The 9,743-nt window shown below is 47.3% G+C and overlaps 1 protein-coding gene across 1 annotated transcript in view; it reads left to right on the top strand.

Moving 5' to 3' along the window:
- LOXHD1 (lipoxygenase homology domains 1) overlaps nucleotides 1–9,743 on the top strand; it is a 156,175-nt gene that overhangs the window by 93,397 nt on the left and 53,035 nt on the right. Inside the window, exon 18 of the mRNA XM_019518294.1 lies at nucleotides 8,539–8,656. Within this exon, the coding sequence (XP_019373839.1) occupies nucleotides 8,539–8,656 (118 nt within the window). The remainder of the gene's footprint in view (nucleotides 1–8,538; nucleotides 8,657–9,743) is intronic.

The raw sequence follows: 9,743 nt of genomic DNA, 5'->3' as shown, positions 1-9,743 counted from the left end.
GTGGGGCAGTAGGGGGCTACTGTGCTGAGTCACCCACCTCACTGTGCCACACCCAAAATCACGCTTCGGGAGTCTCCCTTGAGGAGCCTGCATCTGGCCACCCCCCTTCCTGGAGACCTCACGCAAGCCTGGGGAAATGCTGCCACCACCTGGGCACTGGTCTCTATTAGGGTTTTGTGCAGCCTGGGGTACACAGACCCAGCCAGCCTTGGGGGTGCTTTGCCTACTGGTGCTCCTTGTAGTCTGGAGCCTCTCAGGATATTCTCGGGTAGAACTGAATTAGTTGATAAACAGCTGAGCGCTGCTAGGAGTGAAACACATCTCTGACCCCTCTCCCCTCAGGCATTTACAGCTAGGCGCGCTGTGCCAGATAGCCTTTTACTGATCAGAGAGAGAGAGAATGGGGGAGAAGAGTAGAACAAGGGAAGTTTAAGAGAACACAAAAAATTTTGAGCAATACAGAATAAATTGAGCCTTTCATCAAATTTGGGTTCAGGGACCCTTTTAATATGCATCTAAATTACTTAGATCTAATCTACTAGCTAATTTTCAGACATTCTCACTGGTTCATCCATAGAGAGACTCACTCTGGAGGTTTACTGCTTGAGTCTGTTCCAAGATGCCCACTGGAGGAAGAGCGCACCCCCACCCCCCGACTAGGTGGCCTGACCCTTAAATAATTCTTCTGACCTCATCACTTTGTTCCAACCAGAAACAGGCATTATTTGAACACTGCTGATGCAAACCAGTCATTTCAAAAATGGTCAGCACCCCCCTGCCCCCCCGCCCCAGTGAAGTGGCCAGAGTCACCAAACTGGTTCTACTGGTTCCTTGGAGGGAAACTTAAGACAAAGGGTCTAGACACAATAAGGGGGGATGGGAAGTGGTCCTCTCCAGTCCTAGAGGAAGCAAAATATACAGCACAAACAAGATACACAGCAAAATAAATCCAAACACACTTGACCATACACAATCCCAAGTGTATACGGGTGCTACATTCTCCCCTGAGCCTGAAATGTCCCAATCCAGAGACAGACAGTGGGAGATTTCTTCACACTGTTGAACAAGACAGAAGGATGGAATATACTATACAACAAATGGTATAATCCTTTGTTGTTTGTACAAAGGTTGTTTCTATGTAGTTTTAAAGCTGTACACTGTGAGGGAATCTGCAGATATTGTAGTATCCTGTTACCAAAAGTCGAGGCCTTGTATGCTGTGCAGTCACCACTGCAGATTTTGCTATGGAATCCATGTTTGTTGGAGAAGGTAAGGCTAGGCCACAGTCCCTCCCCACTGGCTCTGGGATGGCCACTAAGAAGCAAGCCCACTCTTCCCTTCTACTCCACCTGGCAGATTCTTTGGAGAGCATGCTCAGGATGTCTGAGCTCTGCCTGCCAGGCTTGGGGGCAAGTGGTGAGATTCAGCAGGAGGCAATGTAGACATAGCCTACAATTTCTTTTTCCCTTAAAAAACAAACAAAAAAACCCTTAAAAAACCCAAAGTAAATGTAGGCCAAAACAGCCATGTCTGCCTGAGCCTGCAGAGAGCCTGGTCTAGGAGCAATGTGTACTTCCCCAGGATTTATATCCCAGTGTTGTGTACTGTGAATGCATCTACATGTGTAATTAGCACATAGCAATGAACTCTGGAGCAGTTGCTGGACATTATTTTTCCCAGGTGCAGTATTTACATGTGTGCCCAGGGCTGCAGCATGTTGAGCCAGGTTGGAGCAGCCCCAGCTGGCAGAAGGCCTATGGGGTTAGCCTGCCAGTCTGGGGCTGCTCTGCCCCAGCTCAATGTGTTGCAGAGGAGCTGGCTGGAGCACAAGGGTTCTCGAGTGTGGGGCTAGCTGGCAGGCAGCCCCCACACTATAGCACCCTTGTGCCTCAGCTGGCCCTGGTCACTGTCTACTCATGTGTTTTGGCTCATGTAACTTCTCTGTTGTAGGATAGTACTTGTCCCAGACAGTATTATTCTACAGCGGAGTTAGTTCCCTACACCCTAATATGGTTGCATATGTAAATGGTGACACTTTACTGCGGAGCTAATTAGTCAGCTCCGCAGAAAAGCGCACATGTAGATGCACCCTGTGAAACCTAAAGATGAGGAATAAAAGTTACGCTTTGTAACTACTCCACTTCTGCTGTCATTTTATCCAGAAAAGCCAGTTAATATACCTAGTCTGTAAACTGATCCTGACTCCAGTATCTTCTTGGGTGTCAGAAATCCTACCTGCCACCTATCTGCCACCTAAAACCACTGATTTTCTCCCTTAGAACGCCTACACTACAGTTAGACATTCTCAAAACAAGAATCTGTGTGTACTGAAAAAGCAAAGATAACCTAAGCCAAGTCCCAAAGACCCACATATGACTTATTTTCTAATGTTAAAAATGTAGGATTTCTAATATTTAAATTAAATATGTCCTTCTATGTAATTTTCAGAGTGCTGTAGACTATAAGGATCTAGAATTTAGAATATAATTTAGGCCCAGTTTGTGGTAGGGATACCATATGTAGCCTACAGCCTCACAGCACGTCAACTTGGACAACTGTGACCCCATGACTGGTGTAATAACAGGTACGAGTTCTGCATTCAATAGGATGAAGAGACCTTTGGATCTTCCAATAGGAAGATGTTCTATTTGCAGTTGTCATTACCAAATGCTTCCTTGGGTGAGCCTGTTAAAATGATTTTGAATCATTCTTGTATTCCATTATGTAAACACAATGGTGTCCTTTGTTAAGGTTATCCCTGCTTAAAATGTCTATGTTGTCTTCAAAGGACTCAAACCAGCATAGCGGATTCAGTCCTTTTTGAACCAGGCAGGCTCCAGAAAGCTACAGCTGTTGGTGCCATCTTCCCCTCTCTCCCCCTCCCTCCTATTAGAGATACCCAGGTGCGTTTGTACATGACGGGGATTTCATTCTTAGGGTTGCATTCTGTGCCCCCTAAAATGAAACGGTGGGTTTTTTCATTGAAATGGTGGGGTTTTATTTTTCTGGTACTGTTACAGCGAGGGAACTGATATTTTTTCTTCTTTGACGGAGCCTGCCCACGGCTGGGGGATGAGCTGCCAGCAGGCCAAGTGGCCCCTGAGCTGCAGGGGGTCCTGGTCCTTCCCTCTGCAGTGGCAGCTGGAGGGCCACCCAGGTGGGCTGCTAGCAAGCTGGGTGCTATCCCCAAGCTGAGGTAGGGATGCCTTCGGATCCAACTCTTCCCCGACCCCCCGAGCTGGGGCAGCACCCAGTGCACTATCAGCCTTTCTGGGCATCCCTGGGGGGGGTGCCACCACTGCGGAGGGAAGGACTGGGGTCCCCCACAGCTTGGGGGTCACTTGGCCTGCCAGCAGCTTGTCAGGCACCTGCTGAAGTCAGAGTGGTAAGGGGCCTGATCCTGTTCTTTGCTGAGCCTGCCCACCTCTCCCACGGCCAGGGAATGAGCTGACTAATGGCTGCAATGCATTGTTGCAGGCTAAACTACATCAGGATGTAGCTTAGTTTGCAATGATGCAAACTCATTTGAAACCCCCCAAACTCTTGAATGTGTACAGTTTGACACCACTAAGCCACACAAAGTGACATTTTTGTCATGTGTACATGGTAATGGTGTCATGTGTACAAGTGCCCCAAAAGACCAGTTAGAAGTCATGGAGTGCCTGAGTGCTGATGAACTTGTTCTTCATGGTGCCCTTCACATCTCTGTAGCTCATCTGCTTTCCAGTGCATTAAATCCAATGGGCAACCCCAACTAGTGAGGAGATGAGATATTGGTTCTGTTTCTAAACCAGAAAAACAACTCCATGCCAGCGCTGGTCATCTGCAGATATATTGAAGGGATTCCTCTTACTTCCAGGCACTGCTGGGGCAGTCCTTCAAGGTAGCTCTAAATGACCAGCTAGATACAGGTGAAATCCTTGGACTGAATGGCCTTGCCAGGCAAAAACATAACTTCTTCTTTAACTGGTTAAAAAGTTGGGAAGTAACTTATGTTATAACTACATTAGGACATGATGAGGGAGATTCACACAGTTTGTGCTATCAGTCACCAGACGTATCTTCAAGACAGGGTTCCTCACAACAGAGTGAAAAGATAGTCGCTGCACACAGAGCGACTCATAAAGGTTAACTTCTAATTTATGCACTGCATAAAGTAGCTTTTACATGCTGTAGCTTTGGCTCAGAAATGCTGGTGTCCTTGCTCTGTTCAAGTTGCAGTGGTCGTAATTTCATTGGAATAAATGGGCTCATTGAGTCAAAGGCGTTGACATAACCCTGTCACCATACAGCATTACACAGTTAAACATGGTTGAGGAGTTCGTGAACAGAGACCGTTGCACACATGTTGGAAAATGCATGCCAAAATTCACAAACATATTGAAGAAAAAGAATCAAAACCAAAACACAAACCATTTTTGAAGCTGCGTGGTGCAACCGGGCAACCTAAATGAAGCCCATCAGAGCCCCCTTGACCAGAGAGAGGATGTGGATTAGTCTCGTATTTTGTCAATCGATCTTTTTTAGTAGGGAAGGAAGGGTTCACAGTGGGGTGGCCGTTACTCCTGCGTTTGATGAAAGAGACTCAGAGAGGGAGGAGAACGGGGGTAGTAAAAGGTAGGGGATTCATACCTTTATTGATAATCTCAGCACACAAGGCAGCTGGTCAGTCACAGATTTACACCCTGGCCTCGCAGATTGGCCACAACACCTATTGCTTTGCATTGTGGCTCGTTTCTCTGGAATGGGATGTTATCTGGCCGGCTCCCTCTGCTTCACTGGTCATGTGGCTGGCACTGCTGCCACAGTTGCCTCCAGAACAGGTGAAAACTGAGAGAAAGAGTTACAGCTGGAAGAATGCATTGAAAAGACAGCAAGGGAGACGGGGTGGAGGGATTATTAAATTAGGGTCCTTGAAGGCAGAGCCGTAACAGCCAGGTGTCCTTTGCAAAACATTGGTCATGAAGTCCTGATAATCTGGGCTCGCCGACACAGGACAGAATCTCTGGAGTAAAATAGCGGCCTGTCTGCCTTTCCCTAGGAAATCTCCCAGGAGCCATTTCTACTATTTTGTTTCTTAAAGCCGCCCTTTTTAAACATCTAGGAACAAGGGTAGTGAGTGGACAAATCTTAGTGTTTCATTCCCCCATTCACCTAATTTCCAACACATCCATTTTTATGTTAATTTTCTGTCCCATCCTCTACCCGCTTAGCATTCATGACCCGGGCACAGCCCTGGAGTTGCACGACAAGCCCGTCCTTGGGGAGCAATCCAGTCTCTGCCTCCTGTTCACACTCCCGTCTGTCCTTGTTGATTGTCACAAGCTATTGAAACATTTTATGGACTCCCACTGACTTCCCACACCTGAGCTTGCAATGAGGAGAGATCTATCAGCTCCAATTATTACAACAGTGTTTTATCCCTTTCTTACCAAGTATCTGGGCCCAGTGCCAACCACCTGTTCATGGCCCTTTTAAGGAAGGAAAGGTTAAAGGAGCAGCAGACAAGCTGGGGATAGGGAGCTAGGTGTTAATCAGCTATATCCTGAGCATGCTAAAACCCAGTTGGCAGCTGAGAAAGTGCAAACAACCTGGAAAGGGATGGGGACACTTGCCTGGATCCCACCAGGAATGCTGCTGGGGCACTGAGAGAAATTTGAAGGCCCAATACATCCTGGTTGGGGGCCCCACACCTCCCATTTTGGAAACAGGACAAAGAGGGATCTGATTTTAGGGACTGCCCAAGCCTGGGGACCAATATAACTACCCCCATTCCTCGCCTCTTATAGGCCCTGGCTGTGAAATGCCTGAAGAAGCTGAAGAGAAGCAGAGGCTGCCAGGCTGGAAGGAGAAGTCCTTTAATCCCATATTTTGTAAAGACTGAATTAATCAGACCCCCAAAAAGGAGAATATCACCTTAAATATTTTAGGCAAGGCCACAAAGGGGCACACCCTGGGACAGCACCTGCCACGCATGGCTTCAGAGCGCTTGTTGCCAGTTTGTCTGACACTCCTGCTGCCTCTTAGTCCAACAGTTCCCCTGAGTCACGGAGATGTCTGTAGTCATCATGTAAGTAGGAGTGTGAAGGAGGAGAAGCACTGTAGACAAAACTGCTAAAAAACTTCAGTCTTCACTGCTGCCAGCCAGTACCAGCTCACTCACAGGAGCCTGCCACCTTATTAGGAAATAGCGGTCTAATCTCCCACAGATTTAAGGCATTATTAATTGCTTTATTGCTATTACCCTGAGCTCTGAGGAATAAAAATATTAGTGAGTACTGGCATGGGGAAGAAAGCTTAATGCAATCCTGCACATCAGTGGTTCTCAACCTTTTTTGGACCAGGACCCATTTGGAAACATCGATGGCCAGGCCTGGCCCAGTGCCCCTCACTCCCGACCCACTGCCCCCAGGCCCCAGCCCCACAGTGTGTGGGCCAGGGGGGCCACAAGCAGCCCCTTGCACGCTGGAAATCTGCCAGCCTGCAAGGGAAAAGCCATGGCTTCCCACATTTTTCTTCCTTAAAAAAGAATCCCTTTTTAAAGTATGTTTGCAACCGTTTCATATATTCTTGCAACCCACTTTTGGGTCACGACCTACGGGTTGAGAAACGCTGCTGTAGATAAGTGGTTCAGCGTCCTAGAAAAGGCATAGTACCAAATAGTTGGTCTTTAGTGCTCTTCCCTTCCCTCTTCAGTTTTTGCTCAGACTTGTAGCCGTTATCCTGTGTGTTCATGTAAATTGGATGTAGAAGAGATGAAAGACCTACTTGGGCCATCCATTTCTTCTGCATAGGGCACTGGGTTCTTGGAAGTAACAGGTGAGGATATCTGGACGAGGATTGTTCCTGTAGAGAAGATGATGTAGGTACAGAATAATAGGAGACTCCTTAGGCTAGACTTCTTTGGCCTGGAAAGGACAAAAGTGAGACAGGGACATAACGCTTTAAAAACAATGATGAGAGGATGAAAATTGGTAGTTTACTCCTTCTCCTTTTGTCTTTACCAAGTTAGAAACAGGAATGGATCTTCATCAGGCATAAAAGCAAATGCAAAGTCACTGTTGGAATTCACGACCACAGAAAAGTGTTGTGGCAGGCACAAAGATAGGTTTTGCAAAGTAATAAGCACCGGGTAAACTTAGCCATGACTAACTAGAAATAGGGCATTACCGTAACCTCACATCTGAATGCGTCTGGGATTGTATAGAAGTGAACACCTCAGTGTTCATGCCAACTTCTGTTACTAACATCTGCAGCTATACAGGCTGAGATAACAGTGTGACGATATAATCTGAACATAGGTTATAAGGCAGTATTTTCCCTTCATGACACAGCCTTGCACAACTGGGAGCAGGTACGCTGCCGGGGAAGGGATAGTATGATTATTTATTCTCCTGCCTGTGGTAATGCTCAAAGTGTGTGTGGCTCTCCCCAAACACATGAAGAGCTGTAGCCTTGCTCCCTGCAAAGTTCTCAGCGGGTGCATCTACACGAGCACCCAACTAAATGACCTGACCCTAATGACCCAAGTCATTTAATACTTGTTTTAACTGCCAGAATTGCGCAGTCCCGCTGCTGCACAGGTTGTTTCCAACACTACTGCGCAGTACTGGCAGCATCATGGTTTGTGCCCGCTGATACTATGTCACTGTAGCTCGGTGACGTAGTGTCTCATATAGATGGATGCATGCCGAGTGTCTCATGCCCAGTGGATGCATCTACATGCAATATTAGTGTGACACAATAAACTCCAGCACAGTTTGCACTAGAGTTTATTGCTCCTGGGCACAACATTCACACGTGTGCCTGGGACCGTAGCACATTGAGCCTGGGCAGAGCAGCCCCAGCTGGCAGGGGGCCCCGGAGGTCAGCCTGCCAGCCCAGGGGTGCTTTGACTCAGCTCAGTGTGCTGCAGAGGGGCTGGCTGGGGCACAAGGGTGCTTTAGTGTGAGGGCTAGCAGGCAGGCAGCCCCTGCCCTGAAGCACCCTCATGCCCCCATCGGCATAAACAGCCAGCCCATCAGCATCTACACATGCATTGTATCAGAGTAAATAACTCCACTGTATGATAGTTTATACAAGGAAAGGGAACCACTGTGCAGCATCTGATTCCGGACTTAAACTTGCAAACCTTGGGGAGGGCAACCTGTTTAGATGGGGATTTTAGTTTGAACCCCTCCCTAGCAGTACTACAATTTGCACACAAGCTGTAAAGAGAGATATAGCCAGTTACAACCAGAATAGCAAGCTATGCTATGGAGTATCTGAAGCAAATTTATACTAGGGTTTGTACTGGCTTGATACTCGGGGAAAATAATCCCCACCCAAACTGCTTGCTTACAAGAACCATGATGGCTTACAATTGGACGGGAAAGCTCAACCCCAGCTTGGTGCAGTTAGAACAGTGATTGATGATCATTGTCTTAGTGATTGTGCTGGTGTGGCTTGAGTCTCAGTGTGGACAGGGTCTGGTGACTGTCAGCCTGAAATAGCGAAGGCAGATGTTGCAAACTTTGAGTGACCTTTCCATTTCTCCAGATTTGAGAGAGCCCAGGAGGACAGTTTTGTCATGGAGATCAATGATATTGCACCGCTTCGGAAGATGAGGATTCGAACCGATGGAAATGGGAGTCGTCCGGACTGGTTCCTAGAGAAGGTATTGCAGTCACTTAACACAGTACGTCTAATTAGCTCTGTGGTGTTGAGGCTTTCTGTCATGGCCAGATGTAATGAGGAAGTGCTGCCGTTCCCATTCTAGCCATCGTGTTTCCTCTTAGGAGCTTCCCTCCCTTTCACACTTCCCAAATTCTTGTCCTGCAGAAATGAAGACCAAGGAGATGGGAGGGGAGGGAGGAGGGGGAAGTAAATGTAATGTGTAACTTCAAGCCAATGGTTAGACCTCGTGTTTCCCTTCTACGGAAAGAACAGTGTCTCAGTGCCAAGACATTACAAACTCAGTGGTGTTGTGTGAGCTCCTAGAAAGCCTAGCTGAACTCTGTAGAGGAAAGCATAATGCACTAGCATGTGGTAATAGAGGGTGTGGGGCAGAGTTTAAAAAGATATTTTCAAGTAACTGTAAATCCTTCAAAACAATATATCTCCTTCCCCTTTTTTCCTTCTCCCTATATCAAATATTAAAGAGTTTCCTCTTGCATTTCTAGTGGTGTTAATAGTATGGCATTAACCACTCTTATCTACTGCTCGTGCAGTAGTGATCTCTATGGAACCAGCAGATCTGGGCAAACTGCTAATGCTCATCCAGTAAAGAATGAGGTAAATATTATGTCCTTCTTGTAGGCCCCAAAGCAATCATTTTGGACCAGAATTCTTGCATCTGGAGCACAAAGAAGGCAATCACCTTTCATTCCTGCCATGCTGCTTCCTGTGATGGCTTCTACATTGTGTTGCTGCAACGTAACTATTATATCAGGACAGGTTGTGTTGGTCTAGTGGCCAGACCCTGGCCTGGGAAACCAGTGGACTGCTTCTGAGCTGGTCCTTGTCCTTTGACTGGGTTGTGCCTGCCCCCTATTTCCTCATACTGAATGAAATCAAGTCATGTATCTCTGCCTAGCCCTGTCTTTTCCATACAGACACATCCATACAGTCGTCTGGTTTGACTCAGTGATCTGTATCAGTACCCAACCAGAACCCCCTCCTGGGCTTTGTGAATTAGCACCTTGATCCATATATCATAGGCAACTGGTGGGGGGGGGAAGGGGCACATGCCCCCCCCCCCCCCC

The sequence above is a fragment of the Gavialis gangeticus genome, unplaced genomic scaffold (assembly GCF_001723915.1).
Source record: "Gavialis gangeticus isolate Ggan-Ray unplaced genomic scaffold, GavGan_comp1, whole genome shotgun sequence".
Classification (NCBI taxonomy): Eukaryota; Metazoa; Chordata; order Crocodylia; family Gavialidae; genus Gavialis; species Gavialis gangeticus.
Note: the sequence above shows the minus strand (reverse complement) of the source record. Positions and strands in the feature narration are given on the sequence as shown.